Source organism: Dama dama, chromosome 10, assembly GCF_033118175.1.
Source record: "Dama dama isolate Ldn47 chromosome 10, ASM3311817v1, whole genome shotgun sequence".
Taxonomy (NCBI): domain Eukaryota; kingdom Metazoa; phylum Chordata; class Mammalia; order Artiodactyla; family Cervidae; genus Dama; species Dama dama.
In genome coordinates, this window is record NC_083690.1 from 35,123,249 (window position 1) to 35,146,656 (window position 23,408).

At 60.9% G+C, this 23,408-nt stretch overlaps 1 protein-coding gene across 2 annotated transcripts; it reads left to right on the top strand.

Moving 5' to 3' along the window:
• Window positions 1-854: 854 nt before the first annotated feature.
• RASA4B (RAS p21 protein activator 4B) lies at window positions 855-23,211 on the top strand. Of its 2 annotated transcripts, XM_061153473.1 has the most exons (22): window positions 935-1,040; window positions 3,470-3,663; window positions 5,797-5,853; window positions 7,361-7,474; window positions 7,952-8,013; window positions 9,101-9,227; window positions 11,030-11,111; window positions 11,733-11,864; window positions 12,090-12,181; window positions 13,469-13,586; window positions 13,837-13,987; window positions 14,299-14,363; window positions 14,668-14,780; window positions 15,030-15,222; window positions 15,454-15,591; window positions 16,450-16,594; window positions 16,769-16,938; window positions 17,422-17,559; window positions 18,782-18,917; window positions 20,396-20,516; window positions 22,404-22,468; window positions 22,563-23,211. In XM_061153473.1, the coding sequence occupies exons 4-22, from the start codon at window positions 7,455-7,457 to the stop codon at window positions 22,682-22,684; spliced, it is 2,190 nt and encodes a 729-aa protein (XP_061009456.1). In that variant the 5' UTR covers window positions 935-1,040; window positions 3,470-3,663; window positions 5,797-5,853; window positions 7,361-7,454; the 3' UTR covers window positions 22,685-23,211. The 2 variants fall into 2 exon arrangements, with proteins under 2 accessions (XP_061009455.1, XP_061009456.1); XM_061153472.1 differs by lacking the exon at window positions 3,470-3,663 and having other exon boundaries at window positions 855-1,040.
• The last annotated feature ends 197 nt before the right edge of the window (window positions 23,212-23,408 follow it).

Here is a 23,408-nt window from a genome sequence, read left to right on the forward strand (position 1 = left end):
GAGAAGGATCCTGCCCGCGTGGAAAGGTCCCCAGTCAGGCCTGAAGTTCTGGGGAGGCCTAGCCTAGCCCCACCAGGGGCCAACTGTGTGACCTTCCAGCACATAATTTTCCCTCTGTGAACCTGAGTGACTCATCCAGTCTCCCACTCCGGGCATGTAAAAGGCGAAAATGAGATGACAACTGAGGACGCTCCCTTCTCCCAAGCAGGTTCCCCCAAATAATCCGGGTCTTTCAGACAAATCCCCACACCTCTGGATCCCCGGAACCTTTGAGCTGCCCTGCTTCACCTCCTTCTGGGTCCCCGCGACTCTAACACCAACACTCCAGTTGTTTGCTAAATTCATCCGATTATTCATTCGTTCAATTTACACCTTTGCAGGGGCCTCCCCGAGTCAGCCTCCGGGGACCAGCGCTGTCCTCGCTCGATCCCACCCGCACATCCCCGCGCTTGCTCACGCCTCCCAGCGCACACTCACGCCTCCCAGCGCACACTCGGGCCCACACCCTCGAACGCCTGGATTCAGACACTCGGACCACGCCCGTGGCCCAAGCGGATCCTGGCGCACGTCACCTGGGGCCTTGGGTCTCCACTCGCCTAGGGGGGCGCCCCTCACCCCTCCGCTTTCTCCCGCGAGCCGGGACCAACGATCGCCCGCCTCCGCCCGGAGCAGGCCCCGCCCTCACACCGCTCCCGGTGCCCAATGGGCGCCGTGGCTCGGGCCAGCCCCGCCCACGCTGGGGAGCCCCGGCGGCCGATTGGTCCGCCCGGGCGCTGTGTCCCCCCGCACGTGGGGCGGGGGCGGGGGTGAATGAAGTGGACGAGATTCCCCCGCCCCCGCGTTTACCTCCCCTGCCTCGCGGGGCCCGCCCCCCTCCGGCGCCCAGTCCAGCGCTCGCCTGCCCGCCGGCCGACCGCTGCACTGGAACCTGGCGTCCGGCTCCCCTGGCCAAGGACCCCGCGTCGCGGACCCGCGATGGCCAAGCGCAGCTCGCTGTCCATCCGCATCGTGGAGGGGAAGAACCTGCCCGCCAAGGACATGTGAGCAAGGCTGGGGATGGGAACCCCAACTTTCCAGGAGGGGTGCTGCCCCTTATGCCCGCCTGACCTTTCTGGGGTCTACATGACCCGCCCACAGTGGTGGCGAGGGTGTGGCGAGTGCGGCTGCGGTGGGAGACAGGCAGGGAAATGGGGACAGTGAGATGTGCTTGGAACATCGGACAGGGGATGACAGGGAAGGGCCCGGGACTGGGGAGGGGGCGGGGGGCTATAAGGGGCCTTCAGTGAACGGGGAGGGAAGACGGCGGCCCTCAAGCGCAAGGGGCTTTGATATAACTGGAGCTGGCATGGGGAAGACGTCGAAAAGGAGTTGTCTCTGTGCACTGCGGGGGGTGTGGCTGGAGGGGGTGGAGTGCCCCCCTAAAAACGAAGGGTCTTCCTCAATAATTCTGGAACACTTAGTTCCTGGCAGTGTGCACCCGAAATGCCCTGGGGCTTCCTGCTGTGCCTTTGAAAAGGGAAGGATGGGTCTGAAGAGTAGACCTATTGGTCAAGAGGCAGGGTCTGTGCAGGATGGGGTGGCTGGGGAGTCGCTGTTCTTGTGTCATCCGCGTTGCCTAAGCAGCAGCCTTTAACCCTTAAAACCACCCAGTAAGGCCGCTGTCACTGGTCCATTTTACGGATGGGAAAACGGAGGCTCCGAGAACAGGGAGATCCTGGCCCCAGGTGGCAGAGCAAGGTCTTAATCCTAGGGCTCCTCACAAGCACTGACATCTAGGACTCTGCCTGGCCCCTGGCCAGATTTGAGGTTTCCAAAGCACGCCCCCCCTTCCCCCCCCCCCTTCTCAGTAGATGCCAGAGCTGAGCTGTCCGATCTCATTGCTGCCCGCCTCCTATGAGCCTTAGGCGGCTCACTCTCCACCAACTCTTGTTTCCCCGCTGTAAACTGGAGGAGGAAATCCCTCTCGTTGGAGGGTGATGGAAAGTATGAAGCCTGAGGGGCCTGGCTGCCTGGAGGAAGGGCGGGGGCGGGGGAGTCCGGAGGCAGCCTAGGGTCCAAAGTCTGCTGGCCGGCAGCCTCTCCACCCCCGGGCTCCTCAGCGGGTGCCGGGATGCAGAGAGGCGGCGGACCGGCAGTGGGGTGCGGGAGGAGGGGGGCTCAGGCACCTCCCTCCCGCGCACTGTGGTCCCCGTGAGTTTCCCAGCACGCTCAGCGCCACGAGCAGTTCCAGTTCAAGGCCCCCTGGGCCTGAGGCGGCCAGGCTCAGCAGTTACCATGGCGATGGGTGAGGGAGGGTGCTGGGCGGGCTGTGTCAAGGTGGGTTTCGTTGTGTGAGGGGAGGGGAGCGGGAGCTGGGAACGTGGTCTCTCGGGTGGGGAGGCAGATGAGCTAGGAGAAGGGTCTCAGTCTCCAGGCCCAGCCTCCAAGCACCTGCCCCCACCCCATGCTGGCACCGGTATCTAGGTCAGCTTGGCCTCCTCCGGCTGGTGGCGGCTGGGAGGTGCAGCCCCTCCGTCTGTCGCCTCCCTCCCCATCCCCGCAGTGCTGGCCCTAGTGCCTGACTCCAGGCTCTTAGCAGCCGAGGGCAGTGAAACTGTGCACTCCGCCCACCTGGGAGCCGTGGTGCCGGGTTCCCCAGCCCAGCCCTGCCTCTGCGCAGGTAAGGGGCTCCTCGGAGGGTGCCTCCATCCCCAGGACAGGGGTCACCAGGTTCTGTGGGTTCTGCCTCCAGGATCTCTTTGCTTGCTCTGCGCTCCTGTGTACTCCCCTCCCCTCCCCTCCTTTGGTCTGTCTTCGCCATAGTGGCTGGTATAGGCAGCTCTGACTCATCAACCATCTCTTAGATCCAGCTGTGAACCCGCGCCACCTCAGGCCCTCACATTTGGGCCGTTGGCCTCCAGACCCCTGCTCTTGCACATGTGTGAGTCTTCCGCCTTCAAACACTTCCCTTCGGGGGCCACTGGAAAACTATTCATCCTTCAGGACCCCTTCCAAACTTCTACTTCCCTCCAGAGCTTTCCCTGGTGCCCTTGGGCAGGGTTCCTTGCCCTGCAGCACTTTGGATCAGCTGGAGTTAGGATGAAGCCCTGGGTACCAGTTGCTCCTTCGTGGGCTGCCTGTGCCACGTGACTCCGAGCACAGGACCGTGACTCATTCGTTTCGGCATTCTCGGCGCCCTCAGGGACACCTGGTCCACAGTAGAGGAGATTCAGATGTGTTGAAGACCTTTCCCATGCAGTCCTCTGTTCAGTCTCCAAGTCGTGTCCAGCTCTTTGTGCTGCCATGGACTGCAGCACGCCAGGCTTCCCTGTCCTTCACCACCTCCCGGAGTTTGCTCAAATTCACGTCCATTGAGTCAGTGATGCCATCCAACCATCTCATCCTCTGCTGCCCGCTTCTCCTCTTGCCCTCAACCTTTCCCAGCATCAGAGTCTTTTCCATTGAGTCGTCTCATATCTACTTTATACAGCTGATCACTGGAAAAGGCCCTGATGCTGGGAAAGATTGAGGGCAAGAGTAGAAGCGGGCAGCAGAGGATGAGATGATTGGATGGCATCACTGACTCAATGGACGTGAATCTGAGCAAACTCTGGGAGATGGTGAAGGACAGGGAAGCCTGGTGTGCTGCCGTTCATGGGATCGCAAAGAGTCGGACACGACTGGGTGACTGAACATTGCGCCAACAAATGCTACAAAAAATGTTTGTAGATGGGGAAACTGAGGCTCAGGATATGGAAGTCCTTTGCCAAGGCCACACAGCTGGTAGGGAGAGAAGTCAGGATTCAAATCCACTCTGCCACTGACAGGCCAAGCATCCTAGATGGACCCAGGTTGCAAGCTTGCTGTGGGGCTCAGTGGGGACCCAGCCTCGCAAATGCCATGCAAAGCATTTGGCTCAGGCATGGCAGGAATCCAGAGATCTCAGGAGGCCCTCCCTGAGTGCTGGAGGTGGGGGTGATGGTGGTGAGCCTGCACCCCTGGGCCTCATGAGCCCCCAGCCTGACTCCCGAGCAACATCCCTTCCAGCTGGCACTTGGATGCCTCTGAGGACAGGGAGCTCGCCTTCACTCTTGGTGACCCATCTTGACTGAGTTCGGAGGAGGGGTGGTCATCACACAGTGGCCACCCGCCTCCCTGCCACTTCCACTCCTGGGGTTTTAGTCCCCATAAGGGCACAGGGCCCAGCGGTGCTCCCCGAACAGCTTCCAGAGCCTGCCCGGTTCTGTCCTGCTTCCTCCTCATCCTCGGGTGCCTGGGCCAGCCAGAGAGGAGCTGAGTCCCATGGTGACTGGTGACCTGCTGGCTCCCTTGCCCAGCGGCCCTGGGGACGGTCCCGGGGCTATTTCAGGATTTGCCCTGATCCTCCCCCTTCTACAGCCTGGAAACTGCCAAGGCCCTAAATATAGAGGCCCTGCAAGGAGCCAGGCTGGGCCAGCAGCAGCATTGAGTGATTTGGGGAAGGAGTGGGAAGGGGCCCAGCCCAAGGGCAGACAGCACAAGTCCCAACAGCTGGCCAGGGACCATCATTGGGCTCAGGTCCTTAAATGCCCACGCTGCATCAAGTCTTAATTGCAGTACATGGGATCTTCTCTAGCTAAGGTGCATGGACTCCTGTTGTGGCTCGAGGGCTCAGTAGTTGCCTTGCATAGGACTTAGTTGCTCCAAAGGCATGTGGAATCTTAGTTTCCCAACCAGGGGGCCGGGCTCTTGAACAATGGGAAAGGGTTACAAACAGAAGATCAGAGTCCAGGGCGGTGCTAACGTTTACTAAACACAGTCTAGGGGCTGGTCCTCACATCAGGTCAGGTCAGCTACCCTGTGAGCTGCCGTTACAGGTCCCAATCTACGGGGAGGAGGGACTGAGTCTTGGGAGACATTTCCCATCAGTGTCAGGAGAACCTTTGTCTCCAGTAGCTTCCTCTGCAGGAAGATCCCCTTTTGAATAGGGAAGCTGGGCTTGGAATTCCCCAACCATCAACATGCAAATCTCCTTCCTTTTTATGGGTCGCAGACCTGAAGGGCACTTCTGGAGAAAGTCCACTCCCGCTTTTTGCTCAGGAGCCACCCTGGGCCTGGCTAGGGCTGCCCTCAACCCCAGGAATCCCCCGCCAACGAAGACAGGAGAAACCAAGCCATTCTGGCTTGCCTTCCCTATTTATTCTTTCCCAGATGGCTGGGAGCTTGAGGCTGATGGCTGTCTTCATTCTTTCATTCATTCCACTCAACAAACACTCACAAGGGACCCCGTCTTGTGCCAAGCCCTGTCAACACAGAAGTGGTCCCTACTCTCGGGTTATAGTCAGGCAGAGGAGGCAACTGATGACAGTACATCACTGGCTGGGATGGGAGGGGAGACCTTACTCCCAGCCTCTGGGACAGGTGAGGGCTCTCAGAGGAGGGGGTCTGGGGAGGGGTCTTGGGAGGAATGGGAAGGCAGAAGGAACAGCAGGAACCAAGGCTCAGAGGAGAGACTGACGTGGTCGAGGGGCTTCTGTGACTGCTATTTCTGTCCTCCCCTGAACGAGGCAGGGTTGGGGGCTGTGGGAGCCGGCAGGAAGGAGAAGCGCCCTATTCCGAGCTGGAGAAGCAGTGGCTGGAGAGCCTTGGTGCAGGTTCCTGCCTTTGCCTCACCAGCCCCCTCCCGGACCCAGAGTGGGGGCACACTTTTCAGCCGGAGGAGTCTTTGGGTCCCAGCCGAGGACCTGGTGCCTCAGCCTGGACTATCGTTTTTCCTGGGGTGGAAGGAGGGGTGCCCATGGCCCGCCCGCCCCCATCAGCCCCTACCCTCTCTTGCAGCACCGGCAGCAGCGACCCCTACTGCATCGTGAAGGTGGACAACGAGCCCATCATCAGGTACCGCCCCCGCCCCGCCCCTCCCACTCCTCCTGCCCCGCCCCCCACTCCCACATCCAAGGGCGTGTGAAATTTGCATGGAGATGGCCAGGGCTTGGGGCACCTGATTCCTTGGGGCCCATTAGGCCCTGACATCCTGCTGGGAGGTGAGAAAAGACGGACTAGCCTTGCTAATTACTGACCTTAACGCCCATAGAGGGATTATCTACTGTGGACTGGGCGCTCAGCCAAGGGCCTCCCACCCACTGTTCCTCTTGACAACTTTACAACCCGCCAAAGGGCCAGAGGATAATGGCTGGTAACCACAGCTGTCACTCAGGGAGGATGGACTTTGCCAGGCCCTGTGCTAAACCTTTTGCAGCCCATTTAATCCTTAAAATGAGCTCCATACAACAGCATCACATCCCATTAAAAAAAAAAAAAAGCTAACTTGCCCAGAACGGCCCCTTCCCCTGTGCTGCATCCCTTTCCCCGTGGGTCCCATGATCCTGGGCAGGGTCTTTGCTGTCTGGTACCCTCTCCTACAAAGGCCTTTGCCTTCGAAGTTCTTGGCCAGAGCCGCTCCACTTTTCTGCCCACTGGGGTGCCCACTGCTGATCGATCAATAGCCAAGGCCGTCAGCCCCACAGTGCTTCCCACCTGCAAACAGCGTGCCTTTTTCCAGGTTCTCTCCCGAGCACGGACACTGTGGGGGATGCGGGGAGCAGGGTGGGGAGATGCCTGACTGCTCGGGTTGTCTCAAGGACAGACAGGGAAATCAAGGCCCCAGAGTTCAAGTGGCCTGTCCAAGAAGTGGTTGGGGTGAAGGCGATTCCCTGCACTTTCATCTGGGTCCTTGGAGGGTTTCAGCTTACACTGCTGAGCCCTAGGATTTTGGAGGGGTTTATTTTGGTAACACCGCACGGGCACGTGGGATCTTACTACCGCGACCAGGGATGGAACTCACCACGCCCCCTGCAATGGGTGCACAGTCTTATCCACTGGACCACCAGGGAAGTGTCTGGAGCCCAATGAGTTGAGGGTTCTGCCCTGGGATGAACCAGAGCTGGCTCTGTGGGGCAGGCTCGACACCTTGGCTCTCAGGCTCCCCCAGGAGGACCGTCTGTCCCCAGAGTCAGCTTGGCCATCCCCCTGCCTCCACCCTCAGCGAGTCTCTTCAGCATCAGGGGCCAGGGGGGGCTGGGAAGCTAGGCTTCTGGTCCTGGCTCTGCTGCTGTCCTGCTGTGTGACCTGAGGCCAGCCAGCGACTGCCAACTCTGACCTCAGTTTCCCCAAATGGAAAATGGCCTGATAGATGCAGCCAGTACCCCACCCAGGGCAGAGAGCATGGTCAGGAGGGGATGATGGGCAGCGGACGATGGAGGGACAGGGAGAATCATCACCCAGCAGAGCAGCCGTTCCGGGAATCGGAGGGGGATGTGGGGACGGGTGGGCTCGAGCCCTGCAGCGCCCACTGCCTTATCCCAGCCCGGGGCCTGCGGGCGGTGCTGAGGGTCATCTCCTGCAGGACGGCCACTGTGTGGAAGACCCTGTGCCCCTTCTGGGGCGAGGAGTACCAGGTGCACCTGCCGCCCACCTTCCACTCGGTGGCCTTCTACGTCATGGACGAGGATGCCCTCAGGTGGGTGGAATCCCGCTCCCTACCTGGGGCCCGGACCCCACCCCCCTGTCCCTCTCTGGGACTGTGGGTCACTTTGCCTCCTCTTTACAGCCTGGAAGGAAGGGGAGCCCCGGGGGACCTGCAGGGTGCGGGGCTTGGATGTGCAGCGTCTGTGTCCGTGCGTGTGGGTTCACTGTGCTCCCACCCCATCACATGTGCGTGTGTGCACTGGGCTGTGTGTGCATGGGGATGCGAGCTTGGAAACAGGCATCTGGAGAGAAGAGCTGGGCATGTAGGTGGGCACACGTGTAAGTTTATGTGCAGACACATGGCCTGTGCCCCCCGAGAGGGCCTGCCAGAGGGTCATGGGTCCTGCTCTGGGCTCCTGTAAGTGACCGCAGTGTCAGCCTCCCAAGAGGGGCCCTGAAGGGGGTGGGGTTGGGGGTCCCAGGCTCTGTGCCAGCCCTGCCCAGCTCCGGCTTCTTCTCTACTCTCCAGCCGGGACGATGTCATCGGGAAGGTCTGCCTTACCAGGGACACACTGGCCGCTCACCCTAAGGGTAAGACCCCAGGAGGGAGGCCACGCCTGCTTCTCGTCCCCTGCCCACTGGTCTGCCCAGTCCCCGGCCCATCCCCCACTCTGAGACCTTCCTCTGGGCTCTGTCAGGCCCCATGCTCAGGAGAGCCATCGCTGCCCTCCCCAGAAGGGCCTGTGGCCCTCTCCATCGCCTATTCCCTGGCTTCTGCCCCGTAGCTGGGACCATTCTGCCCCCCTAGTTGGGACCACATCCCTCCCTGGGCGATGAGGGGCTGCTAGAGGTGAGATCTGAGACCTCTGCATGCAGAGGAAGGGGCCTCTTATGCTCCATTGTTGAGGTGTGGGGATCCCTCCTCCCAGTCTGGCTGGCTGTGTACCCCACCAGCTTTCCTCGGCCTGGTTCCCAGTGTCCTAAGTCTCGGGGGTTGGCCTGGAGCGGGGCGTGGCTAGAGAGCCCCTGGAGGATTCCGGGGACACAGACATTGTTTGGAGGGGCCAGCCCTGCCCCAGCCTGGCCGTGTGACCCGGTGCCGCTGCCTCTGGGCTGAGTCACCATCTGCCGGTAAAGGTTCAGGCCAGGAGCTCAGAGGTGCTTCAGGCTCTGCTGGCCTGAGCCCCCGTGACTCCCAGGGGGCCTCCCCGGCACACACCTGCTCCCATCCGTGAGGCTGGGGCAGGCCGCTGCTGACTCACGGGGCCTCTTGGCCCGTGCCAGGCCTGAGGTCTCTTCTGCTTGTGGCCCCAGCTGGCCGCTCAGGGGCCAGTGGCCCCCGTGATGCCATCCCCTTGTCGTACCCCCATCTGTCACATCCTCCTTCCGGCAGCCCACTCTCCCCGTCTCTTAAGATGGGGAAACTGAGGCAGAGAGGCCGGTCCCAGGATGGGGCAGGGGCAGGGCCACCAGATGCAGCTTGGCACCACTCTGGACGTGGACTTTGACCCCACCGTGGTTCAGCTCCTGACCCTCCGTGTCCCCACCTGCCACTGGGGGCAGCAGCCCCAGCCTCCTAAGAGCTTGAGAGGACCCCGAGGCGATCGCGCAGGGTCCCGGGGTGCCTGGGGGTCTGCGGGAGAAGGGCCAGGCCCCTGGCTGAGACGCGGCCCCTCAGGTTTCAGCGGGTGGGCCCACCTGACCGAGGTCGACCCTGATGAGGAGGTGCAGGGCGAGATCCACCTGCGGCTGGAGGTGGTGCCGGGGACCCGGGCCCGGCTGCGCTGCTCTGTGCTGGAAGCCAGGTGAGCCATGGGGCGCTGGGCCGGGGCCCCGAAACTAGAGAAATCCGCCGCGGGCGCTCGGCCTCCTCTCCCGGACACCACCAGGCTTGCTCCCTGGACGGCGGGCTCTGAGGGGAACTGGGGACATGAAGACGCTTCGCCGGTGACCCCGTGGGAGGCTGTGTCTCTTAGGGGCAAGGATGCTGTTCTGATGCTGGACTTTCAGGCATCCTTGGGCAGTGGGGTTAATGGGGGAAGGGACCCTGCTCCCCGATCGTCCAGCCCCAGTGCCAGGACTGGGCTTCCCCTGGGTTTAACTTTACTGTGAACTTGGCCTGACTTGCGGGGTTGGCGGGGAGTCCTCCGTAGGGTAGGGTGAGGCGGGGGGAGATGAAAGGAGTTGCTGAAAATCTCCCGAGGCAAGGTTTGGGGTTCTCCCCGGGAAGGACAGTGACTTGGATGGGAAGCTGGGCCTGTCACCTGCGCCAGGGAACCCCCCGCCCCCACCAGGGTATTTTTAGCTGCAGGCTCCACTCCTGTCTGGGCCTGAGTGTGAGTCACACATACTCCGTGAGAAGCACCTTCCTTTCAGGGTCCTTGCCTGCCCCTGGGGCAGGAGCGGGGGCGGCCCGTGGAGGGACACACCAGCCGGCCGGCACCTGTGGGTGGCTGGCCACTAGGGAGGAAGGCCTGCCTCCTGAACGCGGGGCCTGTGGCTCCACCGGGCTTTATTTTGCATCCTGGGGCTGGGACACGCGCAGCCAGCCCCAGGGAAAGGGCTGGACTTGGGCAGACTTACAGTCACTCCCCTCATGCCCTGTCATCCTCACGGACCGTCCACCCCTCTGCCCACTCACTTCCTCCATCCTCAGCCTCACCCAGGCCAGGCTGTGTGTAACCTGAGTGCTCACGCGCTCACACACACACACATGCACACATGACCTGGCCTCCTCTTAGCAAGTGACGGGGTTGGGGGCGAGGTGGGGGGATGGCGGTCGGCCAGACCCCCCCTTTGGTGTGTGAGGGGACTTGTCCCCCACTGTCCTTGGCTCTTGACCCCTTAAGGAGCTGCCTTTGTTGCAGAGGCAGGAAGAACATTTTCTCCTCATGTTTCTGGGCAGATTCTCAAGGCCACGCTCTGGAATTTTAATAGGCAGTTCTGAGGAGGAAAGAGAAGCAGTCACAAGAGGCATAAACTGGAAGACAGAAAAGAGCAGAAAATAATATTTCCGGGGAAGGGAAGGCGGGTGGGCTTCGTGATTCTTCCAAAGAGGGTGCTAAGCCGGGGATGCCGTGGCCAGATTTGGTCCTGGTGAAGGACCAGCTATGGGGAGAGGGCAGGATGGTGGTGGGGGTTGCTCCCCAAGGGCCCCCCTCAAGTAGGAGGGGGTATTTCAGGGACAGGCCTTCTAGGAGCCCGTTATCTCCATTCAAGGGATTGTCTTCTTCACTTTCTTGATGAGGAAACCGAGGCTCAGAGAGGTGAGCCTTGCCCTGTGAACGGAGGGCAGTGAGAGGTGCCCCTGGGCCGGGCTATTCCAAGCCGCGCTTGCCTCACTTTCCCGCCCCCCCCTTGGAGGTGCAGCAGCTGGCTGGAGTCAGAAGGGGCCTTGGAGGACCCTTAGCCTGGTGTGGGGAACACGTGGGGGTCCATGGGGTGAATGCAGTGGGAGTCAGGGTCCAGAAAACAGAGGGACACTGTCCACAGTCTCCCAGCTCGTGCGCAGACCTTTCCAGCCTGGTGTAGGGTCACCCCATAGTGGGGTGGGGGGTGTCCACCTGGGTGAGGCTGGGTGACAAGTGGGTGCTCTGCTGCCTCGCAGGGACCTCGCCCCCAAGGACCGGAATGGTGCATCTGACCCCTTTGTCCGAGTGCGATACAACGGCCGCACCCAGGAGACCTCGGTGAGGAGGCTAGGGGGCTGGGAGTGGGCCAGCGCGGGTCCCTGAGCCCCCCGGCCCTCACTGCCTCATCCTTTTTCACCATCACCGGGGAGGTCAGCTGAGGTCTGCAGTCTCTCAGAGGAGGCTCAGGGAAGCAGGGCGACCTCTCCCAGGGTGCACAGCGGGTCCCACCTTTCCGGTGCCAGCTCCTATGGTCTGTACTGCCTTTCACTCCTGGCCTGGGTGGGCCGCGACAGTCTGCCCACCTAGGGGTTAATCTGCCAAGCCCACCCCCTGCCCACACTGTTTTTTTCTCAACTCTGGAAGCAGCCAGGGTGGGGGGCCCAGCCCTGGTGGGGAGGGCGTTGAGACCTGGGTTCTCAGGGCAGCCTGCTATCATTTTGCTGTGTGACCTTGGACTAGTGTCTTACCCGCTCTGGGCCTCGATTTCCCCACTTAAGAAGTGAGTAGGGGTTTGGACATGGAATCGTTACCTCTGCTATCTTGAGGCTTCTGCCCGGGCGAGGAGGGGATGTTGCCTCAGAGCCCCTGGGGGGTACCCAAGGGAGGTGTGTGGGGTGGCCCTGGGGAGACTGGTGGAGTCAGCCCGCCTCCAGTGATTAGTGATCTCTTTTTGGGCAGATCGTGAAAAAGTCATGCTACCCACGTTGGAACGAGACGTTTGAGTTCGAGCTGGAGGAGGGGGCGGCGGAGGCGCTGTGCGTGGAGGCCTGGGACTGGGACCTTGTCAGTCGCAACGACTTCCTGGGCAAAGTGAGCACCCTGCCCCTTCAGGCCGCCCCTGCCGGCCTCCGTTCCAACCATCCCGTCCCCCAGAGGGGCACCCAGGAGGCCCGGGACCCCCCGGGTGCTCAGGGGCCCTCAGCAGGTACCCCCTCTCGAAAAAACAGTGGTTGGCAAGGGAGAGAAATGAGGACCCCAGCCTCGGGTCGTCCCCACCTCTCCCCCGCCAGCAACCAAGGCCTGTCCTGCTCCCAGGTGATGTTCAACGTGCAGAGACTGTGGGCAGCCCAGCGGGAGGAGGGCTGGTTCCGGCTGCAGCCTGACCAGTCCAAGAGCCGGCGGGAAGAGTGAGTGCTTGGGGCTTGGCTGCAGGGGTGGCGGGTCTGGAGCCTGGGAGGCTGAGCCTCGGCTCCAGCAGTCAGACAGGTGTGCCAGTCGGGGGTGAGTGATCGGCCCCAGATTTCTTGTGCCCTTGGCCCACCCAGGCCAGCATCTCCTCCTCCCCTTCTGACAGTCCTGGACTCAGCCCTGACCTCAGAGCTCCAAAGCAGTACAAGTCTCCTGCTTTCAGTCTTCTGGCAGATTCTGGAACAAGCCTTCAGATACTTCCCCTTTAAGGGTGTCTCTGCAGACCCTAGACCAGAGTTCAAGTCCCCAGAACTCTGAGTCAGTGTCCCTAAGCCATAGCTCTCACTCTTCCCCCACTTTTTCAGGAGTAGGGTTGCCAGATAAAATATGGGATATTTGGTGAAGCTGAATTTGGGATAAACCTTGAACTGATTTTTTGGTGTACATCCGTGAAATGTATGAGACAAACTTTATTTAAGATAACTCAGTGTAACAGTGCCTTGTGTCTTTATTTTGGTGAATCTGGCAACCCTATAAGGAAGCCCTCTGGCCCCCTTGCTTTCTACTCAGCCCGGAAGTGGAGGAATAGCAGTGTTCCTCACCTCGGATGGTTCAGCTCCGTCTGTCCACAGGAGGTCCCAGACCCCCCCGCCACACACACACCCTCCTCAGGACAGGGGCTGGGTGGACCGCTGTGTCCAACTCCAAGACATTTCCCTAGACCCAGCCACGGCAGTCTTGTCACTTGTCACTTAGCCGGGCTGTCGGGCAGGCAGTGGGGACTTAGAGACTGTCAAGCCTTAGTCAGCGGCCTCCCCAGGAGGGGTCAGAACAGGGGAGCTTGGAAGTTAGGTCTGAGGTGGCAAGTTGTTTACCCAGTCTGAGCCTCGGTTTCCCCTGGCAGGTTGTCAGGAAGCTTGGGGATTTGCTTCCAGTGTAAAATAGACACATGGGGGAGCTGTTCTCTGGGAGTTGACAGTCGACTCAAGGCCGGGGAGCCCAGCACGCCCACATGGGTGAAGCCTGGGATCCACAGGAGTCTCGAGGTGGCAGGGAGCCAGGCCTTGAAGATGGATGGAGCTCCCCTGAGGATGGAGGCAGCAAGGGCTTTCCAAACAGAACAGCCGGGGCAGAGAGTGGGAGGTGGGGGGAGACAGTGCAAGGAAACTCCGGTGGCGGGCCGGCTCGCTCAGAGGGACAGCAGGGAAGACGGAGGCCGTGGGGAAGGGGGCTGGCCCCGGGCGGCCTGGGTCCCAGGTGGAGAGGTCACGGGCTGCCTGTTCCAGGGGCCACGTGGGCTCCTTGCAGCTGGAGGTGCGGCTGCGGGATGAGACGGTGCTGCCATCCGGCTGCTACCAGCCCCTGGTGCAGCTGTTGTGCCGAGAGGTGAAGCTGGGCACCCAGGTGAGGGGGCCCCTGGGGGACGGTGGGAGGTTCAGGGACCGTAGGCGTGTCCTCCCTGTCCTCCTAAACACGCTCTGAAGAGCAACGGTCTGAGTTGTCAGAATGGTAAGGAACCAGCCGGTGCCCGGGGCCCCTCCGTCCCTTGGGACAGTGGCCCCCCTTACCCGTGGTCCTCTGCGGTCCTCAGAGGGAAGGGTTGGGGTTCTCCGGTGCAACCTGCAGCCCCACCTGTCCTCGCCGCCTCCTGCAGAGCCCAGGGCAGCTGATCTCACTCATTGAGGAGATGACCAGCACGGAGTACCGCCAGGAGGTGGCCACCACCCTGCTCAAGCTCTTCCTGGGGCAGGGACTAGCCAAAGACTTCCTGGACCTGCTCTTTCAGCTGGAGCTGAGCCGCACCAGTGAGGCCTGGGAGGGAGTGGCCTGTCTGAGGGCACCGGGTGGGGGTCGGGGGAGGAGCCTAGGACTCCAGGGATGCTCAGAGGGGAGAAACCCCGGGGTCCTCTTGCAGGAGGCCGATGGGTCCAGTTAAGGCGGGAGACAGGTCAGATTCGGAAGTAAAGGAAAAAGCAAAAGGCTGAGAGTTGACAGGTGGCCCGGAGGCTCTTTACTGAGTGGCCAGCACGGAGCCCCAGGCCCAATTTCCTCTGTCCCCTTCCCCAAAGCCTTGTCACTCTCCCAGCCCCATACCCGTGGGAACCTCTGCTTGTAGGTGAGGCCAACACCCTGTTCCGGAGCAACTCTCTGGCATCCAAATCCATGGAGTCTTTTCTGAAGGTGAGGTTGCATGGCATATTGTCTTTGTTTTATATATGAGGAGACTGAGATTCATAGAGGCCAAGAGACTGAGCTGCGCCTTAAACTTATCTGTCTCCTGTCCGGGGCCCTTTAAGGCTAAGAATTCCTTTCATTCATTAATTCATGTAGCTGCAGTTTGTTGAGCTGCCATCCCCTGTACGTGCCAGGTTCTACCCTGGGTGGCTACAGCAGGCAGATGGTGGCTGGGAGGTCAGCTGCGGGGAGAGAGGGCAGGTAGCTGGAGGTGGGAGGCGGGACCAACGCTGCTCGCGGTGGCCCCCAGGTGGCAGGGATGCGGTATCTGCACGGAGTCCTAGGCCCCATCATTGACAGCGTATTTGAGGAAAAGAAGTACGTGGAGCTGGATCCCAGCAAGGTGGAAGTCAAGGATGTAGGGTGAGGCCAGGGGTGATCCCTGGGGGTGGGGGTGGGGGGGCGGGCAGGGGGAGGGGTCAGGCCCTTTCTGCAAGTATGCGTGGGTTTCTTTCTGCCTGAGTCGGCCTTTCGTCCGCTCTGCCCACTTGTGTGTTGTCTGTGTCCCGGTCTCGGCTTTCTACACCTGTGTCTCCGGGCGCCCCTGTCCGAGTCGTGGGTGCAGGCGCTGACCTCGATCTTTCGGCGGGTCCGCCCCCGGGGCCCACTCAGGTGCTCTGGACTGCACCGCCCGCAGACCGAGGCCGAGGTGCTGGAGCAGAGCGCACAGACGCTGCGCGCCCACCTGGGGGCGCTGCTGAGCGCACTCAGCCGCTCGGTTCGCGCGTGCCCCGCCGTGGTCCGGGCCACCTTCCGCCAGCTCTTCCGGCGCGTGCGCGAGCGCTTCCCCAGCGCCCAGGACGAGGTAGCGCCCTCTGCCGGTGGGGCTGGACGGAGGGGAGAAAGTGGCGGGAAAAGAAGGGGCGGGTATCTCAGGGCCTGGTAGGAAGGGGCCTGATTGATGGTTAGAAGCCCAGGCTGGGGCCAGGCTCGGGAAGGTCACGGGAGTGAGGGGGAGTGTCCCAAAGGGAAGGGAGCTGTTAAAAGAGCCCAGGCCTCACGGAGTCCAGCCCCCAATTCTCTGGCGCCCCTCCAGAACGTGCCCTTCATCGCCGTCACCAGCTTCCTGTGCCTGCGCTTCATCTCTCCTGCCATCCTGGCGCCCAAGCTCTTCCACCTGCGAGAGCGGCACGCGGACGCCCGCACCAGCCGCACCCTGCTCCTGCTGGCCAAGGTCCGGGGCTGTGGACCTTGGCGGGAGATGCCCAGCTGGGTGCTGGCCTGGGGCCCTCGCGGCAGTGCGCTGGGTTCCCCGTTGGCTCTAGGAACGCCTGGTGGCAGGCCGCCGGTACCCTCCTGGGGCACTGCATTTCACAGTGTTCATAGTTTTCTCATGGTCGCCCGGTCTCATGGATTAGGGGAACAAGTCCACGAGCTGGAGGGTGCCCAAGGCCTGGTCGCACCGCCTGTTGGGAGAATCGGGGCCTTCTAACTCCCAGATCTACCTTCTCCCAGGTTGCCATAAGGGCAACACCAGGCTGGGGTCAGGGTACCCAGTGGAACAGAGTGCTGTGAAATCCGCAGAATGTCAATAGACTGGGCCCAAGTTGTCCCCAAGTATGGACTTCCCTGGTGGCTCAGAGGGTAAAGCGTCTGCCTACAATGTGGGAGACCGGGTTCGATCCCTGGGTCGGGAAGATCCTTTGGAGAAAGAAATAGCAACCTACTCCAGTACTCTTGCCTGAAAAATCCCATGGAAACAGGAGTCTGGCGGGCTACAGTCCATGGGGTCGCAAAGAGTCGGACACGACTGAGCAACTTCACTTTCACTTTCAGTCCCAACTATAAGTTCCCTAAAGACCGCAAACTGTGACCCGTCCCTGCCCCCTCCCCCCGCCCCGGTCCCCAGTAGGATAGAGTGGTAGAGTGGGCCCTTGAGCAGAGCCTGGGTCGCCCCTTCCTCCATTTCTACAGTGGGAGTAGCACAGACTGGGTGCAGGTCGGGGGGGTGCAGGTCGGGGGTAGTAGGAGTGGCCGTGGCCTGGTCTCTGACTCTAGCAGAGGCTGGCCTTTCCTACTGTTGAACCCCTAGGCGGTCCAGAACGTGGGCAACATGGACACGCCAGCTTCCAGGGCTAAGGAGGCTTGGATGGAACCGCTGCAGCCCATGGTGCGCCAGGGCGTGGCCCAGCTGAAGGACTTCATTACCAAGCTGGTGGACATCCAGGAGAAAGACGGTGAGTGCTTCCGGGCGCGGCCCCGCCCCCTGCCCCACCCACCTCTGGCCTCCCGCCCTCCACCCACAGCCCGATGTTGACGTTTGCTCCGCCCGCGGCCCCCCGGCCCCGCCCCTCCTCCCTCTCCCCTCTCCGCCTGGGGCTCACGTGTTGCCTTACCTCCCTGGCCCGCAGAGCTGGACCTGCAGCGGACCCTGAGCTTGCAGGCACCCCCGGTGAAGGAAGGGCCGCTCTTCATCCACAGGACCAAGAGCAAAGGCCCCCTCATGTCCTCCTCCTTCAAGAAGCTCCACTTCTCCCTCACCACGGAGGCCCTCAGCTTTGCCAAGACCCCCAGCTCCAAGGTGGGTAAGGGAGGCAGAGGGTAAGAGGGGCTCTGAGGGGTTGGAACACCCTGGAGGTAACTGTCCCTTCTTCTTAGCCCACCTCAGGGTCCACCGGGGCCGGAGAAGAAAGCCAGGAAGGGGCAGGCCCCTGGTGGCAGTCATAGGGTGACTTAAGACCCATGAGGAAGAAGGTCCTCTGTCTTGGGGGTCCTGGGGTGGGCAGCAGCTACGGTGACCTGCCCTGGCTTCTTGGTCAGGGGTGTGAGTGAGGTAGGGTTAGGGCACTGAGGCCTGGTCAGGCCCCCAAGAGGCCAGGTGCATCTGCTTGTATGCATCCTGACTGAGGTCACTCTCAGAGCAGGCTCCTGGGAGGGTGGGTCCTCTGGATCCCCAGTGCCAACCCCTGGTGCTGCAGAAGGGGAGACTGAGGCCCAGAAATAGGAAGGGGAGTGACACCAGCTAGGACCCTGAGCTTCCCTCTCCCTGTCCCCTTCCCTCTAGAAGAGCACCCTCATCAAGCTCGCCAACATCCGGGCAGTAGAGAAAGTGGAGGAGAAGAGCTTTGGCAGCTCCCATGTCATGCAGGTCATCTACACGGACGACGCAGGCAGGCTCCAGACTGCCTACCTGCAGTGCAAGGTGTGGGCCGTGCGGAGGGGTGCCCACGCCAATAGGGGTCCCGTGGGAAAATCCCCCCCACCCCCCGGGTAGGCTGGAGTGAAGGTTGAGTGCGCCTCCGACCGCATGTCGGATGCATGTTGCTGTGTTAAGCACAGCGTGGGTGTGAAAGCTGATGTGAGTGCCATGGGTGTGTCTCTTGGGGTCTGGGTGCCTGGGAAGCCATGCCCATGTCTGTGTGGCCCTGCCTTGGCACCTTAGGTCTTAGGCACTTGGCATCTTAGGTCTCGGGGTGGTCCAGTGCGTAGATGAGTGTGTCCCTGTGTCTTGAATCTTCACATTGTACACATCTGTTGGAACTTGTCTTAAGTTGGTGTCTGTGTGTTTCTGTGTGTGTGTGTATGTATCTACACATAACAATCACATGTTTATGCAAGTGGCTGTGGGTCATTCCCTCAAATCCCCTTCTCTTCATGTATTAACCCATTCACTTATTCATTCATCTAAAAAATATTAACTGAGTACTTTCTAGGTTCCGGGCACTAATCTAAGTGATGGGGGTACAGCGGCAGACAGAACAGAGTCCTTGCCTTGATGGGCTTCCATCGCAGGGAAGGAGATAGACCCATAAATAAATATTTTAAATGTCAATTAAAATATTTGACATTATTTTAATGTCAATGATTCGTTGACATTAGCAACGGAGCCTGAGAGAGACAGGGAGGGGACAGAGTGGGGTGCAGCAGGGAGGGGCGCTCAGGGAGGGCCTCTGATGGCAGCATTTGAGCAGAGACATTGAACAAGGAGGACGGTGAAGTGGGGGGGGGGGGGGCATGCTTCATTGCCCAGAGTGACTCTGTGGGATGCAGGGGTGGGAGGTCACAGATCCATCCTACCGGGCCCAACCCTCAAGGACTCCCTGATGGGTCAGGGTCTAGAGCCACAGGGAAAAATTGGTGACAGCAGAGCCACCACACATAATTAACAGGTTGTGGACTGCCCAGGGGCTTGGCCGAGGGGGCCAGTGGAGGCTGAAATCCAGCCTTCGCTCTATTCACCAGGCCATATGCTGGGTGTGGGCTACCAGCGTCTGGAGAAAGGGCAGCTTTTCCTAATTCCCCCAAAGCTGCTGAGCCAGCTTTCGAGACTGTGTAGTCCTGAGAGGCAGGGCAGCTTCAAGGATGGCGGGCTTCCTGGAGGCAGTGACCTCTCATCAGCGCCCCTCCCCCCTCGTCCCCTGCAGTGTGTGAACGAGCTGAACCAGTGGCTGTCTGCGCTGAGGAAGGTCTGCATCAACAACACCGGCCTGCTGGGCTCCTACCACCCTGGCGTCTTCCGCGGGGACAAATGGAGCTGCTGCCACCAGAGGGACAAGACAGGTGGGATGCAGGCGGGGAACCCACAGTGCTGAGTCTGTCCCCCATAGGCCTCAGGCCCTGCCTGGGGTGTGGGGCTCTGGAGCCCCACCTCACTGCCAGCTGGGAGCCACCTGGGCAACTGTGGGTACTCACCTGAGGCCAGCCAGGCCATGCAGGTGCTCTGGGCAGAAAGAGTCCTGTGACCCGGTGGTCTGGGAACTGCACTTGGTGTGAACAAAGCCTGTGGGTGCCTCGGAGACCCTGGAGGAGGCCAGAGTTAGAATCCCATATCTGACGCCATCTAGCCCAGCTCTTTCCAAACTCCTTTCCCAGGGATCCCTTTTTCAGCCCAGTGAATGAGCTTCTTGCAGAACCAGGGTTCCGAGCAACATGCTGTAGGAATTACTTGCTAATGAGGGCTGAAGAAAGCTCCTGAATTTGCATACTGCCACACTGGCAGCCCGATACTGGAGCTGTGAGTTGGGGTTACCCTAGGCCTTGCGCCCTAGAGGGATGACAGAAGCTTCTAGAACTTTCAATGATGATGGAAATGGTGTGTATCTGTACGGCCCAACACTGTGTGTGTGCCTGCTGTGAACATGTGGTTGTTGATCACTTGTGATGGGGCGAGAGCAGCCTAGGAACTGAGTTTTGAATCGATTTTAATTTCAATTCATTTTGATATGAATGGTCTCATGCAACTGGTGGCTGTCTTCTTATACAGCAAAGTTCTTGAAGGTTCCAGATCTTCCTGCACTATCTGTATCTGCTTTACAAAATTCTTGCTCCCCAGTCACAGAGGAGACTCAGCACTTTGAGCCCCTCCGCCCTCAAGGCCAGGCCGAGCCTTGAGCCCTGTAGCTCGGCGTGGTCCGGGCCCTGGGAAGGTGGCCCACCCGCTCTCGCCTAGCCCTGGCTCTGACAGGGGGCAGTGGCAGCTTGTTAGGAGCATGTCCCTGGCTGGGGGGCCTGGCCTGCAGCCTCCGGCTATAACCTTGTGGCAAGAACCCTCGTCACTGGTACAGTGGGGCTCCCCAGGGCGCTACGAGGCAGGGCTGGGTAGCCGTGTGCTGTAGAGGGGGAGGTGTCTGTGCCAAGGTCGTGAAGCCAGCACGTGGCAGAGCCAGCTCATTCCAAGGCACAACCCTCCTGGCTCCTCTCACCATGACCTTATGGTTCCCGGCTGCTCCCAGCAGATTCCAGGCAGGAATCTTCCAGAAAGTGGTCCATAACCCTAGGTTGTATCCTGCACAACTCCCACATCCTGCAGTTATGTCAGTTACCGCTCAGGAGGAGGGGCTGACCCTGGAGTGTGGGAGCCACCCACTGGCCCTGGGCCAGACCTCCCCGGCTGTGCCCCCAGCCCAGCCCCGCACTGGGGGGCCCCTGAGTCCACCCCTCGCCCTCTCTAGGCCTCAGTTCCCCCATCGGCGTTCCAGGAAGCCAGATGTGAATGCTCACAGTGCCTGCCCACCACTCCGTCCCCTCTTTGCCCCCAGATCTGGGCTGTGACAAGACGCGGTCCTGGGTGACCCTGCAGGAGTGGAATGACCCTCTCGACCATGACCTGGAGGCTCAGCTCATCTACCGGCACCTGCTGGGCGTGGAGGCCACACTGCGGTGAGGAGGCCCACGCGGGGCCAGCGAGGCCCACGCGGCAGAGCCTGGGCAGCCCCCGGGGATGTGCTGGGGGGCAGGGGGTGGCCGGAGCCAGGACTGGGGCTCAGGGCTCCTCCACGGTGGCAGGTCCCTTCCCTCCTAATCCAGCCCCCACACCTTCCTGCCTAGGGCACCCACACCTGGGGAGGGCAGGGCGCCTGAATCTCTGCAGCATGAGGCTGGCTCTCATTTGGATGAAGGTGCCAAGGGCTGTGGAAGCCCAGAGTCAGGCTGTGGTTGATCTCCGCCCCAGTTGACCCTGCCCCCTTATCTGCCCAGCATGTCCGTGGGCCCCTCGGAGGACCAGGACTACCCTCAGCAAACTCACTCAATTCAGTGGTTCTCAGCCCTGGCTCCAGCTTATTTTAGTTTTATTTTTGTATTTTATTTTTTAAAATATTTTTCGCTGTGCTGGGTCTTCATTGCTCTGCAGGCTTCTCTCTAGTTGTGGCAAGAGGGCTTCTCATTGCAGAGGCTTCTCTTGTTGCGGAGCACAGACCCTAGGGCATCTGAGCTTCAGTAGTTTTGGCTCTCAGGCTCTAGAGCAGAGGCTCAATAGTTGTGGCACACGGACTTAGTTGCTCTGAGGCATGTGTGATCTTCCAGGACCAGGGATCAAACCCATGTCTCCTGCTTTGGCAGGCAGATTCCTTACCCCTGAGCCACCAGGGAAGCCCCTGGCTCCACAGAAAACATGGGGTGCTTTTAAAAAACCACTTTTTGCAGCCACTGAAGCAGGTGGGTTCTTATCATCCCCCATTTAAGCCAGGAAGCAGCAGAGCAAAGATTCGAACCCAACCCACCCAGGGTTCAGGTGGGACCAGTGCCCAGGCTCTTAACCAGCATAGCCTGCCTTGAGGGCCTCCCCACCTCCAGAGCCTCTGACCAGCCCTGGCCCATTCCAGCCTGCTGCCCAGAACTTCTGCCCTACCAGGAACTCTAGCCTCTGGCCCGATCACCTGTCCATGGCCCCCCGCTGTATTAGTTTCCTGCAGCTGCTGTAGCAGATTACCATACATTTGTTGGCTTAAACAGCACGGATTTCTCTTCTTCTGCAAATGTTGAAGAAGCAAATGAGCAGAGGAGTAAGGGACCAGACTGACCCCCCGGGGCCTGGAAGGCACATGACGGGGAGGAGCCTGTTAGACCTAAGCAGAGGGACACGTCTCTCCCAGAATAGAGCCGGGAGATGGTCAAAGGGCTGAGCCCATAGAATTCCTCAATAAGGAGCTCAGAGTCTGCACGAAGGCTGCTCACCTCTCTGTGCAAGCGCACAGAGGATTGTACTTGAGGGGCCTGGGGGGCCATTGGTGAATGCCGGTCAGGAGCCACGCTTGAAACAGCACTCACAGGACTTCCCTGGTGGGCCAGTGGTTAAGACTCCGTGCTTCCAGTGCACGGGGGTTCAGGTTTGACCCTAGGTCTGGGAACTAGGATCCCACATGCTGTGCAGTGTGGCCAAAAAGAAAGAAAAAGATCACTGTCTCCTGTTCCCAGAAGAAGGAAACTCATTCCATGGCCAGTTAACACTAGGGGACGTTCAGGCTCCGCTTGGCCCTCTTCCCAAGGGCCCTCCGAAACAGGAGTGACACCATTCAGCCTTGGTTTCCTGACTGCCTTTGCGGGGGTGATGGGGGGTGAGGGGTGAGTGGGGCCAAGGGAGGGGGTTGGAAGGGGGGATGAGGGAGGTGAGCGGGGGCCAGCTGAGACCTGGGCCCATATCTCTTCCTGTAGATTGGAAGAGGCAGGCCCCTGTGCCCAGGACGCCCTCCAGCTCAGGAGGCCCAGCTGGGGTCACCCTGGGTCCCGTGGGGACATGGAAGCCTCACACCCTGTCCTCCCCCCTAGGGAGAAGCACCGACAACTGAGCGTGGGCCCAGAGGCAGGCCGCGGGCCAACGGGCCCTGGGGAAGGTAGGTGCTGCCCACCCAGCTCCCTTTCGGGCATCGTGGGCGGGGCCTCCCTCCCGGGGCGCCCTCCCTTCTCTGACCCCACGTCTGCCTCCAGCCCCCGAGGACCCGCTGGCCGAGCTGCTCCAGGTGCTCAGGGACCTCCAGGAGGCCCACAGGTCCAGCCCAGCCGGCTCGCCACCCTCGGAGCCGAGCCGCGTCCTGGAGCTGCAGACGTGAGGATGCCCCGCAGGCTGTGCCGCGCCCCGTCAAGTGCGGGGAGACCCCTGCGCACTCTCAGTGTTTAGTCTCAGTCCCTCTTACTGGGATGCAGGGCCCGGGTCCCTCCTGGGCCAGGGGAGCCAGGGGGACCAGGGGCCCCGGACGTCCAGGGCTGACAAGGCTTTGGCCGGTCATTGCCCGCCTGATGTCTCCAGGGAGCTTCAGTTGCTCTCGCTCCTCTGTAAGGCCGGGCTGCTCCTCGCCACCCCCACCGCCATCGCTACCACTTGCCCCAGGCTGCGCCGGGGGCCCTCCTCTCCTGCCCAAGGCAGAGCCAGCCAGAAGCCACCCTTTATGGTGGCCCACTCCCAGATGTACTAACGCTTCTCAGACCCAGAGAGGCAGGAGGGCGCGTGGGGCCCAGGAGACCAGGCCTGGACCTCAGCACCCGCTTTGCTCCCAGCCACCACCCCACCTGCTCCTCGGCTGTGCCCCCCGGGAGAGCATCGAGGTGCTTTATTGCCGACAATAAACCTGCTGTGACTGCGGAGGCTCTGGGGTCTTGTGATGGGGGTCGGCTGCTGGCGGGGTTGGCTGAGGACCGGGCACCAGCATAGATTCTGTGTACCCCCGTTGCCTCTTCTCTGCTGCCCCCCATCCTGAGGACTTCCTTTCTCCTCCCACCTACTGTCCCCGCCACACCCCTGGGTCCCACTCATCCATCCCATAGGCTACGGAGCCT